General features: G+C 38.0%; 1 protein-coding gene and 1 long non-coding RNA gene across 6 annotated transcripts in view; one reads left to right on the top strand and one right to left on the bottom strand.

The window, feature by feature from the left end:
• Positions 1 to 11,080, top strand: part of LOC141373613 (uncharacterized) — a 44,706-nt gene extending 33,626 nt beyond the window's left edge. The window contains exons 2-3 of the long non-coding RNA XR_012379814.1: positions 10,216 to 10,361; positions 11,031 to 11,080. This is a non-coding gene — a long non-coding RNA (uncharacterized lncRNA). The remainder of the gene's footprint in view (positions 1 to 10,215; positions 10,362 to 11,030) is intronic.
• WDPCP (WD repeat containing planar cell polarity effector) overlaps positions 1 to 19,786 on the bottom strand; it is a 447,045-nt gene that overhangs the window by 268,911 nt on the left and 158,348 nt on the right. For all 5 annotated transcript variants that reach the window (XM_073897650.1, XM_073897651.1, XM_073897652.1 and 2 more), the window contains exon 11: positions 9,734 to 10,343. In XM_073897650.1, coding sequence (XP_073753751.1) covers positions 9,734 to 10,343 — 610 coding nt within the window. The remainder of the gene's footprint in view (positions 1 to 9,733; positions 10,344 to 19,786) is intronic.

Below are 19,786 nucleotides of genomic sequence, written 5' to 3'. Positions count from 1 at the left end.
GGGGTGCCTGAGTGACAGACGTTGGGGAGGGTATGTGCTATGGTGAGTGCTGTGAATTGTGTAAGACTGTTCAATCACAGACCTGTACCTCTGAAACAAATAATACAGTATATGGTAAAACAAAAAAGAAGATAGTAGGAAGGGAGAAATGAAGGGGGGAAAATCGGAGGAGGAGACAAACCATGAGAGACTATGGACTCTGAGAAACAAACTGAGGGTTCTAGACGGGAGGGGTGTGGGGGGGATGGGTTAGCCTGGTGATGGGTATTAAAGAGGGCACGTACTGAAGGGAGCACTGGGTGTTACATGCAAACAATGAATCATGGAACACTACATCAAAAACTAATGATGTAATGTATGGTGATTAACAGAACATAATAAAATAAAATAAAAAAACAAAGCAAGGATATCCTCTCTTGCCATTTCTATTTAATACTGTACTAGAGATCCTAGCTAATGTAATAAGGGAGAAAACCAAAATAAAAGGCATAGAGGTTAAATAATAAGATGTAAAACTGTTTTTAATTGCCATCATCATAGTCATCTCAGAAAGTCCTAAAGAAAAAAAAGAAGAAGAAGATAGTAGGAAGGATAAAATGAAGGGGGTAAATCGGAGGGGGAGACGAACCATGAGAGACTATGGACTCTGAGAAACAAACTGAGGGTTCTAGAGGGGAGGGGGCGATGGGTTAGCCTGGTGATGGGTATTAATGAGGGCATGGATTGAATGGAGCACTGGGTGTCATACGCAAACAATGAATCATGGAACACTAAATCAAAAACTAATGATGTAATGTATGGTGACTAACATAATAAAATTAAAAAAAAAGAATCTACAAAAACATTATTACAACTAAAAAATGAGTTTAACAGGGTTGCAGGATACATGGTCAATATTTTATTTATTTTTTATTATGTTCAGTTAGCCACCATATAGTTCATCATTAATTTTTGATGTAGTGTTCAGCGATTCATTAGTTGCGTATAACACCCAGTGCTCATCACAACACATGCCCTCCTTAATACCCATCACCCGGCTACCCCAACCCCTTCCCCTCTGAAACCCTCAGTTTGTTTCCCAGAGTCCATAGTCTCTCATGGTTTGTCTCCCTCTCTGATTTCCCCCCTTTCACTTTTCCCTCCCTTCCCCTGTGGTCCTCTGTACTATTCCTTATGTTCCATGTATGAGTGAAACCATATGACAATTGTCTTTCTCTGCTTGTATGCTCAATATTTTAAAATTTTATTTCTATATAATCCCAATGAAAAATTAAAATTGTAATTCAAAATATTATACTGTATTTTAGTGTATAGTATAAAAATACAGTAGCACCCAAAACCATGAACAAAATATATATAAGAACTTTATACTTAAAACTAAAAAACACTGCTGAGAAATTTTAAAAGATCTGAATAAATACAGAGAGATCAGAGAGATACTGTGTTCATAGACTGAGAGACTCAATATTGTTAAACTGTCATTCCACTCCAAATTGAACTATAGATTCAACAAAATCCCAGTCAAAATCTCAAGTGTTTTTATGAAACTGACAAGTTTTATTTTTTAATTATTATTTATTTTATTTTATTATGTTATGTTAGTCGCCATACAATACTTCATTAGTTTTTGATGTAGTGATCCAAGATTCATTGTTTTCTATAACACCCAGTGCTCCATGCAGTATGTGCCCTCCTTAATACCCATCACCGGTCTCACCCAACCCCCCACCCCTCTCCCCTCTAAAACCCTCAGTTTGTTTCTCAGAGTCCATAGTCTCTCATGGTTCATCTCTCTCTCCGATTTCCTCCCCTTCATTTTTCCCTTCCTTCTCCTAATGTCCTCCATGCTATTCCTTATGTTCCACAAATAACTGAAATCATATGATAATTGTCTTTCTCTGCTCGACTTATTTCCCTTAGCATAATCTCCTCCAGTCCCATCCATGTTGATGTAAAAGTTGGGTATTCACCCTTTCTGATGGCTGAGTAATATTCCATTGTATGTATGGACCACATCTTCTTTATGCATTCATCTGTTGAAGGGCATCTCAGCTCTTTCCACAGTTTGGCTATTGTGGACATTGCTGCTATGAACATTGGGGTACACAGGGCCCTTCTTTTCACTACATCTGTGTCTTTGGGGTAAATACCCAGTACTGCAATTGCTGGGTCGGGTAGCTCTATATTTAATTTTTTGAGGCACCTCCACACTGTTTTCCAAAGTGGCTGCACCAACTTGCATTCCCACCAACAGTGTAAGAGGGTTCCCCTCTCTCCACAACCTCTCCAACATTTGCTTTTCCTTGCCTTGTCAATTTTTGCCATTCTAACTGGTGTAAGGGGGTATCGCAATGTGATTTTGATTTGAATTTCCCTGATGGCTAATGATGTTGAACATTTTTTCATGTGTCTGTTAGCCATTTGTATGTCTTCTTCAGAGAAGTGTCTGTTCATGTCTTCTGCCCATATTTGACTTGATTATTTGTTTTTTGGGTGTTGAGTTTGAGAAGTTCTCTACAGATCTTGGAAATAAGTGCTTTGTCTGTAGTGTCATTTGCAAATATCTTCTCCCATTCTGTGGGTTGCCTCTTTGTTTTGTTGACTGTTTCCTTTGCCGTGCAGAAGCTTTTTATCTTGATGAAGTCCCAAAAGTTCATTTTTGCTTTTGTTTCACTAGCCTTTGGAGATGTATCTTGAAAGAAGTTGCTGTGGCCAATGTCAAAGAGGTTACTGCCTATGTTCTCCTCTAGGATTTTGATGGATTCCTGTCTCACATTGAGGTCTTTCATCCATTTTGAGTTTATCTTTGTGTATGGTGTTAGAGAATGGCCGAGTTTCATTCTTCTGCATGTGGCTGTCCAATTTTCTCAGCACCATTTATTGAAGAGACTGTTTTTTTTCCACTGCATATTTTTTCCTGCTTTGTCGAAGATTATTTGACAATAAATTCATATCTTTCAATAATCACTCTCAATGTGAATGGCCTAAATGCTCCCATAAAACAGCACACGGTTGCAGAGTGGATAAAAAGACAGGACCCATCCATATGCTGTCTACAAGAGACTCATTTTGAACCTAAAGATACAACCAGACTGAAAGTGAAGGGATGGAGATCCATCTACCCTGCCAATGGACCTCAAAAGAAAGTTGGGGTAGCAATTCTTATATCAAACAAATTAGATTTTGAACTAGACTGTAGTTAAAGACACAGAAGGACACTATATCATTCTTAAAGGGTCTATCCAACAAGAAGATCTAACAATTTTAAGTATCTACGCCCCCAACGTGGGAGCAGCCATCTACATAAGCTAACTGTTAACCAAAATAAAGAGTCATATTGATAACAATATGTTAATTGTAGGAGACCTCCCATACTCCACTCTCAGCAGTAGACAGATCATCTAAGCAGAAAATCAACAAAGAAACAGGAGATTTGAATGACACACTAGACCAGATGGACCTCATAGATATATACAGAACATTCCACCCTAAAACAACAGAATACTCATTCTTCACAAGCGCACATGGAACTTTCTACAGAATAGACCACACACGGGTCACAAATCAGGTCTCAACTGATACCAAAAGACTGAGATTATTCCCTGCATATTCTCAGACCATAATGCTTTAAAACTGGAACTCAAGCACAAGAAAAAATCTGGAAGAAACTCAAACACTCGGAAGCTAAAGATCACTCTGCTCAAGAATGTTTGGGTCAACCAGGAAATCAAAGAACTTAGACAAGTTCGTTTTAAAATTTACATAGAAATTCCAAGGATCTAGAGTAGCCAAAACAATTTTGAAAGAGAAGAACAAAGTTGGAGAACAGTACTTGATTTCAAGACTTACAGTAAAACTACAGTAATTAAGACAGTGTGGTACTCACTTAAGTACAGACATACAGATTAGTAGAAGAGAATAGAGTCTATTCATAGAAACATACACATATGGTCAAGGCAATTCAATGAAGAAAGGACAGTCTTTCCAACAATTGGGTCTGGGACAAGTGAATATTCATATTTAAAAATTAATTTCAATCCATGCCTCATGCCATATGCAATAAATTAAAACAGAAAGGTCTTGAAACAGACCATAAACATAATTCTAAGAGCTAAAACCATAAAACCTCTAGAAGAAAACAGGGTTAGACAAACATTTCATACAGTATGTGAAAAACACAAGTCAAAGAAATTTAAGAATTGAATTTCATTAAAATTAAAAACTTCTGCTACTCGAAACACACTGTTAAGTAAATGAAAAGGTAATTACAAGCTGGAAGAAAATATTCATACTACTAGTATCTTACAAAGAACTTGTATTCAGAATATATAAAAATTCTTACAACTCAATAATAAACAATCCAACTAAATTTTTTGGGCAAAAGATTTGAAGACATACTTCATCAGAGAAGGTACGTGGCAAATAAGCACATAAAAAGATGCTCAACTCCAACAGTCATCAGTGAAATGCAAATTAACACTATTACAAACCCATTAGAATGCTCTAAATTAAAAAGACCATTAATGCTAAGTGTTAGGATATACAGCAACTAGAACTCCAAAATAGTTTCTTCTTCAGTTAAACATACACTTAGCCTATGGCCCAGCCATTCTACTCCTACGTTTTTCCCAAGAGAAATTAAAATATATATTGATATAAAGATGTGTACACGAAATCACTGGCATTTTTATTGATATCAGCTTAAATCTGGAAACAACCCAAATGTCTATCAACATGTGGAACAATATTGTGGTTTATCTATACAATGGAATACTACTCAGTAATGTAAAGGAAAATTTACAGATATACACACTAATATGGAAGATTCTCACAGATAAATGCTGAGTAAAAGTAGTAGGACATTAAAAAAATACATACTTTATGAGTCCTTTTCTATGAAATTTAGAAAAAGCAAATCTAATCAGTAATGACAGAAAGCAGGTCAGTGCTCTTTAGCTTTGAGGGAGATGGGGAATGGCTGCAAAGGGGGTTGAGAGAATTTTTTGGTGATGGAAATGTCCTATATCTTGGTTGTGGTGGTAATCATGAGAATATACACATTGGTTAAAATTCATTAAACTGTACATTTGGAATGGGTAAATTTTATGTAAATTATACCCCAATAAACTTGATTTAAAAATCTATCAGCACTCCAGTTGAAAGAAAGCAGAATGCTATCTCAAATAACAGTCCATTTCAAATGATATGAGATCCAATTTTAAGATGAGCAGGCATCTAATGAATTATCTGACATTTCTTTCCAGCAGTAAGTTACCCCCAATTACCACTTGGGTAAAGTATATTTCAATAGCTTGATAAAAATAACTCTCTTGAAGAAAATACACTTCTTACAAAAATACTAAGAGAAAAATCATACTACTTGTTTTTTAGACAGAATGACACACATATGCACACATACATTTTGCCTGTAATTTTCAAAATCCTATGAGAGGGAAGAGGTTAGCTTTAATTATTTCTTGCTTGATATAATTACTGGAACATTTAACCTTTTCCCAACTTTGCAGGCTCTAGTCAGAGCACTCCAGGTGGATGGAATACTATTTAAAACACCATGGGAAGGAGAGAGTGTGAGAGCACATGCCATGGATGGGGAGCTACACTCCTGCAAAAACAGCTGGGGAGATGAAGCCTGAGAGGCAGACAAGGGCTTATCAACCACTGAAGGATTTCAAGCTGGAGAATCCATAACCAAATCTGCAGTTAGATGACTCTGGTGACAGTTCAGGGGATTAATTGTGGGGTGGGATGAGAAGATTGGAAGGCAGAAGATTATAGACAGAAAACTACTACTTGATCACTGCTTGAAAACAGGGAAGGTCAAGATGAAGGTCATGACAGCAAGGCTGACAAGAGATGTTTCTGATAGTATTTAGAAGGTAGAACTGATGGGACGTGGTCACTGATTGGATATGGCCTTAGGGGTGAGGGAGGATTTTAGGATGATTTCTGACTTGGGATTCCATCTGAATAATTGTACCATCCACCAAAATGCAGAATATAAAAGACACAGGTTTGGGGAGAAAGAAAATTAGAAATAAATTCTCAATCTGTATAAAATGGGAGGAGCTAACAATGGAACCTTAGGGAGCCTCAGCATATTCATGAGTATGCAGAAGAGCATGAAAAAAGTGATGAAAAGGTGTATCCCAGGTCACAGAAGGCAGTATGATGAGAATTCTGTGACAGAATTGGTCAGCAAGCATCAAAGGCTGAAAAGTCATCAAGTAACATAAAAGAAATATATGCATCAAGTAGGAAGTCTCTGGTGACCTTTCCAAGAGCAGTTCCCGGAGAACACTAAAGATCCAAGTCAGAACTTAGTACTGTGAGGAATGAATGGGAAGAAGCAGAGAAAGTCAGTGTTCACTATTATTTCAGTGAGTCTATGAAAAGAAGGTGAACATTTGATTGATTAGTAACAGAGGAGAAACAATTTTAAGGAGAGATGTTTTATGGTGTGACTTGGGCCTGTATCTCCTGGCATAGCAAGATTCAGGGCGGGTGGGGAGGATGACAAAGTAAAGGGATCCATAGGAATGTAGTAGGATGGAGACCGGAACTAGTGGTGGAACTAGTCTTAGACAAGAGGAAGGGCTCCTTTTCCACTGAATTGAGAAGGAAAGATTTATGTTCATGGTAAGATTTATGTTCAAGATAAGTGGTTGGTTGGGGGGTTGGGTAGGTGGTGAGCAAATAAACTTAAAGAAGTGCCAATTGAAAGGTAAGACTCTGCTGAGAGGGCAGGGAGCTGATCATGTGAGTTTAAAGAGAGCAGTGAAAGTTGAAAAAGGTACTGATGAGAATGGAAAAGCTTTAATATCTCTGTAATATAATTAGGGACTCCTCTTTTGAAAGTTATTCTCAGTCTACATATGTGGAAATATGGGACAATGATTGCCAAGCAAAGAAATCTGATTACATTTTGCTTTATATAAAACAGTACTTCTTGGCTTCCATGTGGGAGGATGATACTTCTAGCTCCCTCCTGAGGAAGACATGCTCTTCAAATTTTTCTAACAGTAGTGATGGCCTTTTAATCCCCAAAACATTTGTGTGATGATTATAAGGATTTAGAATGGAAGTTCTAGCCTTGGAACAAAGTTTTCCTTCAATATTGCACTGACCTATTCTAAAAGTCAAACTTCAAAAATCTTAGCATATTGGCACCACCACCCATTGCCACGTTTATATATGACAGCATTCTATTTTAAACTATGATCTATGTCAGCTTCTTAAATTGTAAGCTACACCTTGCATGTCAAATTTTCCAAAGGCTTGCATAACAAGCTTATGAAAAAAATCTCGTAAATGCTCCCTAGTGGAGAAACTGCACATGCAACTACCTGTTTATATATGCAGTAACTTGAATTATACATGAAAATTCCACATGGATGCCCAGAATCAGCACTGTGTTAATTCAAGAAGTATATTAAAATTTTTGGATGTATTTAGTAGCAGAACCTAAGAAAAATCTGTTCTTTAAACAGGGTTTTCTTTAAAAAAAAAAAAAAAGATCTGTTAGTTGGAATCTACTGTTTCAAGGAATCGACTCTTCCTAGAAAAAATAATCTGTAATAAATATTAATCTTACAATACATTTTTTTAATTCTGGGAAACTCCATATTTAGATCTTTTAAAGAGTCTGTAAGTCTGTAAAATTTCCCCTATCCCATAAAACTTAAGAGTCATATTGAAAATAAAATTTAAATGATAAATGTCAGTTGCAGAAGTTATCACCTTTTCATTTGAATGCTGACTTCTATTGGATAATTCTCTTCCAAGAGACCTTCTTGGGAAAAGAGGTGACAGCCAACTCATTGCCTAATTGATTTAGGAACAGTGCCCAGGGAGACAGTCCAATTAAGTTTACAAGCTGGCAATTAGCAGGAAGCCCTCTAAATCCCTACACTGAGAGCCTGTTTACTTTAGTAAGAAGGCAAATGTGATAGAGATAGGAAGAGAAAGCTGTGCTTTTTGCAAAGCTGTTGTGAATAGGCCCACAAGGGAGGGCTGAAGAAAAGCTAGGTATATGTGGGCAGACAGCCTTTTGTTTGACAGGTAACTGGGTAATTTAGAGAGAGAGAGAGAGAGAGAGAGAGAGAGAGAGAGAGAGTGAGTGTGTGTATATGTGTGTGTGTGTGTGTGTGTGTGTGTTTTAACAGACATGCAAAACAGCTAACATCCACTTTAATGAGTGTTGTGTATGGAGACATACAACTGTTAAACATGTAGCTGGGCAAAGTAGAACTGGATTATCTTACAATGAATGAGATTCCAAACATTTTTTCTTGGACAACATGAATATTATAGATTTAGCTGCATTTTTATTACAGGGAGAGAATATAGCCCTCATGTTATATCCATTATACCTTTCAGGTTAATCAAGTCATTGTCAATTAGATTTATTTCATGGGTTCAATTTCAGAGGTAGATACACTACAAAAAAAAAGTAAACTGACAGCTATTTAACAAATACTTCAATGTCTTTAAAAACTTAACTTCATATCACAGAGACAAATCATGTAATGGGTTTTAAAAATATATTTACTTCTCTATGTTTTCAAGTTGTAATAATAGGCATTAATTAAAATCTAGTTTTTAAACTTAAGTGAGGTTCTCTCAAGAATGTTAAGTTATACAAAACTACCTAAAGAATATTATAGGGCATAGCTGGGAAGGCAAAACTGCAAAAGACAAATCATACTAATACAATTTTGTTTTAAAGTTTCCTGGTTGAGGGGCGCTTGCTGGCTCAGTAGAGCATACGAAACTTCATCTCCAGGTTGTATGTTCAAGCCCCACATTGAGTGTAGAGATTACTTAAAAATAAAATCTTTAAAATCTAAAAAAAAAAAAAGTTTCCTGGTTGAAATGGGCTATATTAATACATGATTTTCATAATATTGGAAAATCTTTTTCAATATTTTTATCTAAAAGGAAACAAAAAAAGTTATACAACTCTCTGCCCAAATTCTCCAAACATTTGCTTTTTCTTCTTTTAAAACACTTGTCTTACACATTCCAATCTGGGAAGCAATGGATACTTATTATCTAAAATAACTTTTTAATAGAAAAAGTATTTTATTCCTATAACACTTTTTTTTAAAGATTTTTATTTATTTGAGAGAGAGAGAGAGTGAGTGCAAAAGATAGCACAAGTGGTAGAGAGAGAGAAGCAGGCTGCCCATTGAGCAGGGACTCGATTCCGGGACTCTGGGATCATGACCTGAGCCACTTAACTGAATGAGCCACCCAGGTACCCCACCACAGAACTTTTTAATGGGCATAGTAAGTACTTTTAAAATATTCACATATGTATTTATTTTGGAAAGTATCAAATGTGGAAGTTTAAGCTTTTCATGCATCACAATGGGCAATTAGTGCAATTTCCAAATTCTTCACTATCTATTGTTCCTTAACATTTAGAAAATCACCCACAAAGCTTTCTTAAAGAAACTATATGAGCGCACCTGACTGGCTCAGTTGGTAGAGCACGTGACTCTTGATCTCAGGGTCGTGAGTCTGAGCCCCAGGTTGGGCATAAAGATTACTTGAAAAAAAAAAAAAGAAACTATATGAAATGTTTGAAAGGCAAACCTATTTATGGAATAACATAGAAAACCTCCATTTCTAGAATGGTTTTATTCTCTTAATCATAACGTCATCATCATAAACATTTTAATTTACTTACTCACCAACTTCCTTGACTTACCAAGTTTAAACAAAAGTACACCCAAAGGTCCTCTGTCAAACCTGAGGAAGAGGAGATCATAGATGTCCCCACATTCTGGCTTCTGAGTAACCATCCAAGGAGCTATCCACTGCATTTGAACAAGACTGCTGGAAATGTCAAAGAATTTATTGAACTGCAGAATCTCCCTGGGTGAACGGTCTTCAGCCAGGAGCTGGATGTTAATAGGGGATAAAGCCATATCAAAAATCTGAAGCTCCCCTTGGTTGCTGCCAACTAGTAGAATGGCGCCACTTGGGTGGCAGCTTATTAATGAAGGCAAAAGTTCAGCCTGGGCTAAGAGAGTTACTCTACGGTGAGTTTCATAAAGAATTACTGAAGAATCTTCACAGCCCAGAATCAGTTTGTCTTCAGTAACATTCCTGCAGCAGCTAATGGCCTTTGATCTTAGTGGTATTCTGGTTACTGATATACACTGGATTTTGTTCCGAATGTATTCATAGATGCAGCTGTCAGCCATGGGCTCTTTGTCTACACTGACGGAGCGCTCCACTGTCAACACCTGATAAGGCTGTTTGGTGCCAAAGCGAATATCCAGTGGATCCCATTCTGTGCGGACACAACTCAGAACCTGCAAGAAATGTATCAAGTATGTTCACACAGACCTTGGTTTTTCTTCAACAGTCACACACAGGCCTGCATATTAATCCAGCATCCTATTGAAGAGCATCAATTATCACCCTAACCATCAGCAACATATAAGTATGTATGTGCTATATATATTTGTATATATTTCTCTCACATAGAACATCTATAAATATATATAGCACATATAGAACACAGCTGCAAAATTATAAGATTTTAACATTAACATGTTGTTTTTGAAAGTCTGTAAATAACTTAAAGACAAATATGTTCAATATATAAAAATTAATAAAGTGGCCTTTTACTAAGCAGAATATCTAAAAACATCAGAAGTTTAATTTTTAAAAGAATGAATAAAGGACTTTAAATAATTTAGCTAATCTCATTCCCACCCACTAGCCTTCCCAGTTCTGAAATTTTTGGTAAATTGCTTACCAGAATACTTCTAATTAGTAGGGTAGGGTACTAGAACCCTGTTAAAACAGTCTTATAGAAATATTTTACTATCAGAAATGATCTGAAAGTTGTTAAGTAGATAAATGACCAAAAGAAAGAAATGTTATATAATAATATAATGCACTGGTTAAAACAAAACAAAAAAAAATAAGACCTGATAAGTAATATGGTTTGTCAATGCTGATGAAGTAAAATTTTTAAATCATCTTTATTGTAGAAAGAAAAGGCTACAAGGAACACCTGAGCAGAAGAATAAAGAAATAAAACAACAGGCCATTCACTTTATTTTTATGTAAATGTGGGAGGCCAAGAACCTGGGGAGTATTATTTTTTTTTAAAGATTTTATTTATTTATCTGACAGAGAGACAGCAAGAGAGGGAACACAAGCAGAGGGAGTGGGAGAGGGAGAAGCAGGCTTCCCACCGAGCAGGGAGCCCGATGCAGGGCTCGATCCCAGGACCCAGGGATCATGGCCTGAGCCGAAGGCAGAAGCTTAACGACTGAGCCACCCAGGCGCCCCCTTGGAGAGTATTATTAAAGAGGAGATTGTCTAACACTTGGTCAAAAACTTTAAAATAAGATGTAGAAACATTAAAAAGCATGTTTCTACACATGTGACAAAATTTTAGAATTCTATACATACACACACAAAAGTGTATGTAAAGTATGATAATATTCAACTAAGTCCTAAGTCAGAGTTAATAGTATTATACCAAGGTCATTTTTCTGGATTTGACAATGAACTACAGTAATGTAAGATACTATCATTGCAGCAAATTGGGGGAAAAGTACAGGGAATTTGCTTTTAGCAATTTGAGCAGTTTCTTGAGAGTCAAACATTTCAAAATTTAAAGTTTTATTGTTTTTTGTTTTTTAAAGCACAAATAGCTATGTTACATAGTGCTTGGGGACAGGAAGGAGGGACTGATGGAATTTTTAAAAAAAATCCATCCTATACATCATCACCTAATTAATCTCCCTAAAGTAAATATTTTCATTCTCACTCCCCTGTTCAAAGCCTTCTAATGAATTAAATTTGTACTCCCCTGCTTAGAATGCAAATTCCTGTTGCACCTATATCCAATTCCTTCCCTCCCTCTCACTCTCTTTCCTGCTCTTGATTTTCTTTTTTATCTAATACATATATGAATATGAGCTATGTGCCAGATACTGGTCCTAGGTCCTGGGGATACAACAGTAAGTCCTCAGTCCCAGAGAATGTGCACTCAAATGGCTTAACACAAGGCAACAATTCACAAGCAAACATACATAGAATGTTAGTGATCCTATATTTGTACTTCCTGAGTACTGAGAAAAATAAAACAAAGTAGGGGGAATGGAGAGTGACAGGAGTGAGAGGGGGTGATATACAGAAGTCGGGACAGCCCTCTCTGATAAGGGTGACCTGAAAGAAGTAAGGGTGAGCCACATAGCTCTCAGGCAGAGGAAACAAACACCCTGAGGTGGCGCTCTCTGCCTGATCAAGGGAAAGAGCTAAAGAAGGAGGAGGAAGAAAGTAGTGGGAATCGGGGAAGGGAACAGATTATGCAGTAGCTTGTAGGCCATTTTAGGGACTTTGGCTTTTTCCCTAAATGAGATGAGAAACCATAAGCAAAGAAGGACATGATCTGACTTGCAAATTCTAGTGTTATCTTCTCCAGTCTCCCCTCATTACTCTACTCTAAATTCAAATTAAAATCTGCCCTGCATTTTTACAGCTCTATAACTTGTTAAATTAATTTAACAAGGAGACCATTAGACTGAGGTGGCTCTAATGCCATGGTGCCTACATGAGCAAAACCAGAGTCAAAGCCTGTAAATGCCTCAAAGTGACAAAATCAAAATGCTAGGGATACCAACCACAAAGAGCCAACTAGGCTTTAAGCTATAGCCAATCAAATAATTTCCTTTCTTCGCTTCTGCACTTTCTCTATATAAGTTTATCCCCTAGTTCCTATCAGCAGAGTTCCTAACCACTTCCAGTTTGTCACTGCCCAGCTGGAATAAATTTTTGCTCAAATAAGCTCTTAAAATCTTAAATATGCCTCAGTTTATCTTTTAACAACTTCACTCATGTCCTTTGCCTGCAATCCACCCAGAGACTCAGTTTTTCCTATCATCATATCCACCCTTGAGGAACTAGAACAAATGCTATTTCAGTTTTTTTCTATCATCATATTCACCCTTGAGGAACTAGAACAAATGCTATTTCAGTTTCTGGATTCCTTCCAGCTGGGTGGCATCCTTTCTCTCTTTGATCACACCTACTCTGTATCCCCTTACCCACTCTAACTTAGCCAATGACTTGCTTGGCACATTCAGCCTTCTATTTACTTCTAACATTTGGACAAATGTCCTCCTTTTCACTGTAAGCTTAAAAAAAACCCATCTCACCATCTCAACTACTTTACACTTCTTTTATGTCTTATGTAGCAGCTAGCTAAAAGCTATGCAGGTAGTGGGTATGCAATAAACTTTCAAAACTATGAATTAAATACACACACATAATATAATGCTGGTTGAAATACCATACTTCCAGAAGGCTTAAAGTTTTGTAAAGGAATCCTCTGGGCAGAAAACTGAGAGGCCAACTGACTCTGAATATGGCCTGTACTCACACAGAAACAGCCTAAAAGGAAGAGTCTAGCCAGATGGCAGTCTTGGCATATTACGAATTAGGCTCAAGGACCAGGGAGAAGGGTAAAGGCTTCCTGATTTCCAAGAGTTTATGTCAACCCAATAGGCTCTGTAGTTTCACCAAGAGAAAGGGTAAGTATGACACTGCAATTTATAAGAAATCTATATGTATGATTATTCAGATAACCAAAATATATTTCTCATATATATTTAGTCTTTTTCCACAGTTCCTGGCTCACAGGTCCCAAAACTCTTGGAATTTCCTATGTGCAGAGAGTGAAAAAGGTGTCTATTGTTATGTTAATGAAGTGACTTATGTGCCGTACCTAAAGGTGAGGGTTGGTTGTCAAGGGTTGTCAACCATGTGTTCAGAGGGTTGGAACTTTCAGTCCCACTCCCAGACCTCCCAGAAGGAAGAGGGGCTGGAGGATGAGTCAATCACCAATGGCCAAAGATTTAATTAATCATGTCTATGTAGTGAAGCCAAAAGGGAGGGGTTTGGAGAGTTTCAAGGTTGGTGAATATATGGAGATACCAGGAGAGTGGAAGCCTGAAGAGGGCATGAAGGCTCTGAGCCCTTTCCCCATACTTTGCTCTATACATCTCTTCCATCTAGCTGTTCCTGAGTTATGTCCTCTTACAATAAACTGGTGATCTAATAAATAAAATGTTTCCCTGAGTTCTCTGAGCTTCTCTGGCAAATAAATCAAACCCAAAGAGGGGTCAGAGGAATCTCTGATTTACAGCCAGCCAGTAAGAAGTCCAGGTTGTTACGTCAGACTGGCATTTGAAGTCCAAGGAGGAGGCTGTGGGAACCTCCAGTCTGTAGCTGGTAGGTTAGAAGCACAGGTATCAACCAGGGCTTGTGACTGGCATTTGAAGTGGGCGATGGGGTGCAGTCTTCTAGGACTGAGGCCCTTAACCTGCAGAATCTCCAGACAGATAGTATCAGAATTATGATACCCTGCTGGTGTCCAAGAATTGATTGGTGGTATGGGGGGAATCACCCCCACACCCCACCATTAGAATTGGTACCAGAAACAATTCCACTGTCAATCCCAGATAACTCTAAAATGCTAGCTAAGGTCAGAGGATCACCTGCTATCTTTCCCACTAAATAGCTCAAGTTCATTTAAGAAAAGAAAATGATTTACATGGCATAAAGATACATAAAAGTTTAAAGATTAAGAGAGGGTCCAGGAAGGCAGAGAAGTAGGAGATCTTAGTTTCATCTGGTCCCAGGAATTCAGCTAGATAGCTATCAAATCATTCTGAACACCTGCAAATTCAACCAGAGATCAAAGAAAAGAATAGCTGCAACTCTACAAATAGAAAAGTGACCACTTTCTGCAAGATAGGAGGTGAGAGGAAGTGAATCTAACGTGATATCTGAGAAGATAAACCATGGGGGGAGGAAGCCTCTGTAAGCTGGCTACCGGAAAGTAATAGAGCAGCCGACCACAAAATTGGAAGTTTTAGAAGTCTCCTCCGGTGAGGGACATCCCTGCCTGAAAGGTGCTCAGGTGGCAAAGCGAGGTGGAATCCTAGATGGGACAGTGTGGTCTCAGGATCCCCAGGGTCACAGGAAGACCGGGGTGCCTGAGTGCGGCAGAGTTCCCAGGCATTGGAGCAGGGAAGCTGGCTGTAATCAGCAAGTCCAGAAGTGGGCTCTCAGCTCGAGATCACCATAAACCCCAAACCACAGCACCACCGGGCGACTGTTCTCTGAGCAGGGGCCCAGCAAGCAGCAGAACTGGGGAGATCCCCCTTCTTCCTCTGGGGAGGAGCAGTGCGGGTGTGTACCACAGGAGTCTGCAGGGTTTGGAGACTCCAAATGGGGTCATGTGCCAGGGATAGAAATGCTCGGTCACAGGTTAGGAGAGCAGAGAGAGCAGATGGAGACCAAGGAGACAGGACTGATGGACATCTTTTCCCTGAGGGTGTACTGAGGGGTGGGGCCCTGAGTTTGGGGAGATGGGATTGGAGACTGGGAGGCCGCCATGTTCATTCTCATCCTCTAAAGCAGCACAGAAAGCCTTCAGGGAACAAAAGCCACGAAGAGCAATCCAGAGACTTACTTAGCCTGACCCCCTGGCAAGGGCAATGAAATTCCGCCTGGGGCTGAAGACATCCAAATGGCCAACAGACACATGAAAAAGTGCTCAACATCGCTCAGCATCAGGGAAATCCAAATCAAAACCTCAATGAGATACCACCTCACACCAGTCAGAATGGCTAAAATTAACAAGTCAGGAAATGACAGATGTTGGCGGGGATGTGGAGAAAGGGGAACCCTCCTACACTGTTGGTGGGAATGCAAGCTGGTGCAGCCACTCTGGAAAACAGTATGGAGGTTCCTCAAAAAGTTGAAAATAGAGCTACCGTACGATCCAGCAATTGCACTACTGGGTATTTACCCCAAAGATACAAATGTAGGGATCCGAAGGGGTACGTGCACCCCGACGTTTATAGCAGCAATGTCCACAATAGCCAAACTGTGGAAAGAGCCAAGATGTCCATCGACAGATGAATGGATAAAGAAGATGTGGTATATATATACAATGGAATATTATGCAGCTATCAAAAGGAATGAAATCTTGCCATTTGCAACGACATGGATGGAACTGGAGGGTATTATACTGAGCGAAATAAGTCAATCAGAGAAAGACTTGTATCATATGATCTCACTGATATGAGGAATTCTTAATCTCAGGAAACAAACTGAGGGTTGCTGGAGTGGTGGGGGGTGGGAGGGATGGGGCGCCTGGGTGACAGACGTTGGGGAGAGTATGTGCTATGGTGAGCGCTGTGAATTGTGTAAGACTGTTCAATCACAGACCTGTACCTCTGAAACAATACAGTATATGATAAACAAAACAAAACAAAACAAAAAGAAGAAGATAGCAGGAAGGGAAAAATGAAGGTAGGGGAAATCGATGGGGAAGATGAACCACGAGAGACTATGGACTCGGAGAAACAAACTGAGGGTTCTAGACGGGAGGGAGGGTGGGGGGATGGGTTAGCCTGGTGACAGGTATTAAAGAGGGCACATACTGAAGGGAGCACTGGGTGTTATATGTAAACAATCAATCATGGAACACTACATCAAAAACTAATGATGTAATATAAGGTGATTAACATAAAATAATAAAATTTAAAAAAAAGAAAGAAAGAAATTCCTCCTGGGGCAAAGACATTTGAGAATCAATGCAACAGGCCCCTCCCCCAGAAGATCAGCAAGCCAAGACTACGTTTACTGATCACTGAAAACTGCAAAACTTCACCACTAGGGGAATATAGTATATAGTATTCATGGTTTTTTTTCCCCCACGATTCTTTAGTCTTTTAATCTTAATTTATTTCCTCTTTCCTTTTTCAACCAATTTCTTATTTTATCGACTATTTTTTAAAATCTTTTTAAATTTTCATTTTTACAGTTATATTCCATCCTTTCACTGTACTTAATTTTATTTTTGTATACAAATAAGTTTTTTTTCCTTTACAATTTTGGGATTCAGTTTCTTCTAACAGACCTAAATACACCCAGAATCTAGTCTACGGCTCTGTTCTCTTCACCTGTTTGATCATATTCTCTCTCTTTTTCGTCTTTTTGTTTTGTTAAAGTCATTTTTAATTTTCATCTTTACATTTATATTCTATCGTTTCAATGTATTTAAATTTATTTTTGTATATATGTAAGTTTTTCTTTCTTTACAATTTTAAAGATGTAGATACTTCTAACAAACCGAACAACATACACTCAGGATAAAGTGCATTGCTCTGTTCTGTTAACCTGTCTGTTTATATTCCTTCTTTGTTCTTGACTTTTAATTTTCATTTTTACAGTTATAGTCTCTCCTTTCATTGTATTTAATTTTACTTTTGTACATATATAAGTTTTTCTTTATTTACAATTTTGGGACCTAGTTTTCTAACAAACAGATGAAAATACAAACAGGATCCAGTGTATTACTCTGTTCCATCCACCTGTCTGATTACATGCTCTTTTTTTTCTCAAAAAAAATTTTTTTTCAGTCTTGGGTCTTATCTGATTTGTTTAGTGTATATTTCTCTGGGGTCATTGTTGCCATTTTAGTTTTTTGTTCTCTCGTTTATCTATTCTTCTCTGGGCAAAATGCAAGACAGAAAAACTCATCTCAAAAAGGAGAACAAGAGGCAGCACTGACTGCCAGGGACCTAATGAGTATGGATATAAATAAGTAAGATGTTGGAATTAGAGTTCAAAATAACGATTATAAAGATACTGGCTGGGTTTGAAAAAAACATAGAAGACACCTGAGAATTCCTTTCTAGAGAAATAAAAAACTAAAATCTAATCAAGTAAAATAAAAAAGGCTATTAATAAGGTGGAATAAAAAATGGAGGCTCTAACTGCTAGGATAAATGAGGCAGAAGAGAGAATTAGTGATATAGAAGACCAAATGATGGAGAATAAAGGAGCTGAGAAAAAGAGAGATAAACAACTACTGGATCACGAGTGAAGAATTCGAGAGATAAGTGATACCATAAAGTGAAACATTAGAATAATTGGGATCCCAGAAGAGGAAGAAAAAGAGAGGGGCAGAAGGTATATTGGAGCAAATTATAGAGGATACCTTCCCTAATTTGGGGAAGGAAACAGGCATCAAAATCCAGGAGGCACAGAGAACCCCCCTCAAAATCAATAAAAATAGGTCAACACCCCGACATCTAATAGTAAAACTTACAAGTCTCAGAGACAAAGAGAAAATCCTGAAAGCAGCTCAGGACGAGAGGTCTGTAACCTACAATGGTAGAAACATTAGAGTGGCAGCAGAGCTATCCACAGAGACCTGACAGGCCAGAAAGGACTGGCATGATATATTCAGGGTACTAAACAAGAAAAATATGCAGCCAAGAATACTTTATCCTGCTAGGCTGTCATTGAAAATAGAAGGAAAGATAAAAAGCTTCCAGGACAAACAGAAACTAAAAGAATTTGCAATCACCAAACCAGCCCTACAAAAAATATTGAAAGGGGTCCTTTAAGCAAAGAGAGAGCCCAAAAGTAACATAGACCAGAAAGGAACAGAGACAATATACAGTAACAGTCACCTTACAGGCAATACAGTGGTACTAAATTCATATCTTCAAATAGTTACCCTGAATGTAAATGGGCTAAATGCCCCAATCAAAAGACACAGGCTAACAGATCGGATAAAAAAGCAAGACCCATCAATATGCTGTCTGCAAGAGACTCATGTTAGACTCAAAGACACCTCCAGATTGAAAGTGAGGGGGTGGAAAACCATTTACCATGCCAATGGATGTCAAAAGAAAGCTGGAGTGGCAATCCTTCTATCAGACAAATTAGATTTTAAACCAAAGACTATAATAAGAGATGAGGAAGGACACTATATCCTACTTAAAGTGTCTATCCAACAAGAAGATCTAACAATTGTAAATATCTATGCCCCTAACATGGGAGCAGCCAATTAATAACAAAATCAAAGAAACACATCGACAACAATGCAATAATAGTAGGGGACTTTAACAGCCCCCTCAATGAAATGGACAGATCATCTAAGCAGAACATCAACAAGGAAATGAAGGCTTTAAATGATACACTGGACCAGATGGACTTCACAGACATATTCAGAACATTCCATCCCAAAGCAACAGAATACACATTCTTCTCTAGTGCACATGGAACATTCTCCAGAACAGATCACATCCTGGGTCACAAATCAGGTTTCAACTGGTACCAAAAGACTGGGGTCATTCCCTGCATATTTTCAGACCACAGTGCTTTGAAACTAGAACTCAATCACAAGAGGAAAGTTGGAAAGAACTCAAATACATGGAGATTAAAGAGTATCCTACTAAAGAATGAATGGGTCAACCAGGAAATTAAAGAAGAGTTAGAAAAATTCATGGAAACCAATGAAAATGAAAACACAACTGTTCAAAATCTTTGGGATGCAGCAAAGGAGGTCCTAAGAGGAAAGTATATAGCAATATAAGCCTTTCTCAAGAAACAAGAAAGGTCTCAAATATACAACCTAACCCTACATCTAAAGGAGCTGGAGAAAGAACAGCAAATAAAGCCTAAACCCAGCAGGAGAAGAGAAATAATAAAGATCAGAGCAGAAATCAATGAAACGGAAACCAGAAGAACAGTAGAACAAATCAACGAAACTAGGAGCTGGTTCTTTGTAAGAATTAACAAGATTGATAAACCCCTGGCCAGACTTATCAAAAAGAAAAGAGAAGGGACCCAAATAAATAAAATCATGAATGAAAGAGATCACAACCAACACCAAAGAAATACAAACAATTATAAGAACATATTATGA

This window comes from Callorhinus ursinus, unplaced genomic scaffold, assembly GCF_003265705.2.
Source record: "Callorhinus ursinus isolate GAN/ISIS: 27379988/994484 unplaced genomic scaffold, GSC_fseal_2.0 scaffold10, whole genome shotgun sequence".
In the NCBI taxonomy this organism is placed as follows: domain Eukaryota; kingdom Metazoa; phylum Chordata; class Mammalia; order Carnivora; family Otariidae; genus Callorhinus; species Callorhinus ursinus.
This window is presented reverse-complemented; position numbering and strand designations above follow the sequence as displayed.